Source organism: Halyomorpha halys, unplaced genomic scaffold, assembly GCF_000696795.3.
Source record: "Halyomorpha halys isolate HHAL.00 unplaced genomic scaffold, Hhal_1.1 Scaffold1281.1, whole genome shotgun sequence".
In the NCBI taxonomy this organism is placed as follows: domain Eukaryota; kingdom Metazoa; phylum Arthropoda; class Insecta; order Hemiptera; family Pentatomidae; genus Halyomorpha; species Halyomorpha halys.
The window spans coordinates 1649-2850 of NW_027114067.1; the positions used below are offsets into that span (position 1 = coordinate 1649).

At 32.8% G+C, this 1202-nt stretch overlaps 1 protein-coding gene across 1 annotated transcript in view; it reads right to left on the reverse strand.

Annotated features, from left to right (window-relative positions):
- Positions 1-550: 550 nt before the first annotated feature.
- The window catches only part of LOC106684951 (zinc finger autosomal protein), an 11628-nt gene continuing 10976 nt past the window's right edge, over positions 551-1202 (reverse strand). The window contains exon 6 of the mRNA XM_067051344.1: positions 551-1179. Within this exon, the coding sequence (XP_066907445.1) occupies positions 551-1179 (629 nt within the window). The remainder of the gene's footprint in view (positions 1180-1202) is intronic.

Consider the following 1202-nt stretch of genomic DNA (forward strand, 5'->3'; position numbering starts at 1 on the left):
TTTTTTTGATATTATTAATAATAGTAACTTTTAATAGTTCAATTTCCAATGTCTATGTTCTGCTCATTGTAACAGTTTGTACTCTTTGTTTCTATTTGATAAAAGACTCAAAATATTACTGCAATACATTATACATTAGTGAAATTTTAAATAAAATCCTCGATTTTAAATAAAGTTTGTAAAACATTTACAGGAAAAACTAATATAAGTACCTCAATATTTTCATAATCTTTGGGGCCTTAATTTAACTTTTAACCTATCTTCTGGCAAGAGAGCATTTTCCATACAATTTACAATTATGCACATGTACGCACAAGTTTAAATTAAAACTAATACATAAGTAAATTAAAAACAAACAAAAATTGCAAGCAGGACAGATTACACTCACATCACCTAACTAAAAGAATGAACCTTTATGTTCCTGTATGGTGAAAGAAGTCTATTTCATTCTTTTAGCTTTAAAAAGCAATTCTACTTTATCAGGGCTGAACCAAAATGTTACATTTCACAACTGATGACACCCCAAACCCAAGAAACATTGTTTTTTATTTTATTTTTTTAATTTCTCATCAGTATGACGAGCCATTATATGTTTTTTCAGATCTCCAGATTGTATTGATCTATAATCACAGTGAGGACATTGATGGGACTTTTCACCTGTGTGACGGCCCATTATATGCTTTTTCAAATCTCCAGGTCTTGCTGATTTATAATCACAGTGAGGACATTGATGAGACTTTTCAACTGTGTGATGGCCCATTATATGGCTTTTTATTTGTCTAGATCCCGCTGATTTATAATCACAGTAAGGACACTGTTGAGATTTCTCACCCATGTGTTGGGCCGTTATATGCCTTATCATACTTCTAGATTCTACTGATTTATAATCACAGTGAGGACATTGATGGGACTTCTCACCTGTATGACGAGCAATTATATGTTTTTTCAAATCACCAGATCTAACTGATTTATAATCACAATGAGGACATTGATGAGGCTTCTCACCTGTGTGACGGACCATTATATGGCTTTTCAAGACTCCAAATGTAACTGATTTATAATCACAATGAGGACATTGATGTGACTTCTCACCTATATGACGGACCATTATATGTCTTTTCATACTTCTAGATTCTACTGATTTATAATCACAGTGAGGACATTGATGAGACTTCTCACCTGTGTGACGGGCCATTACGTGC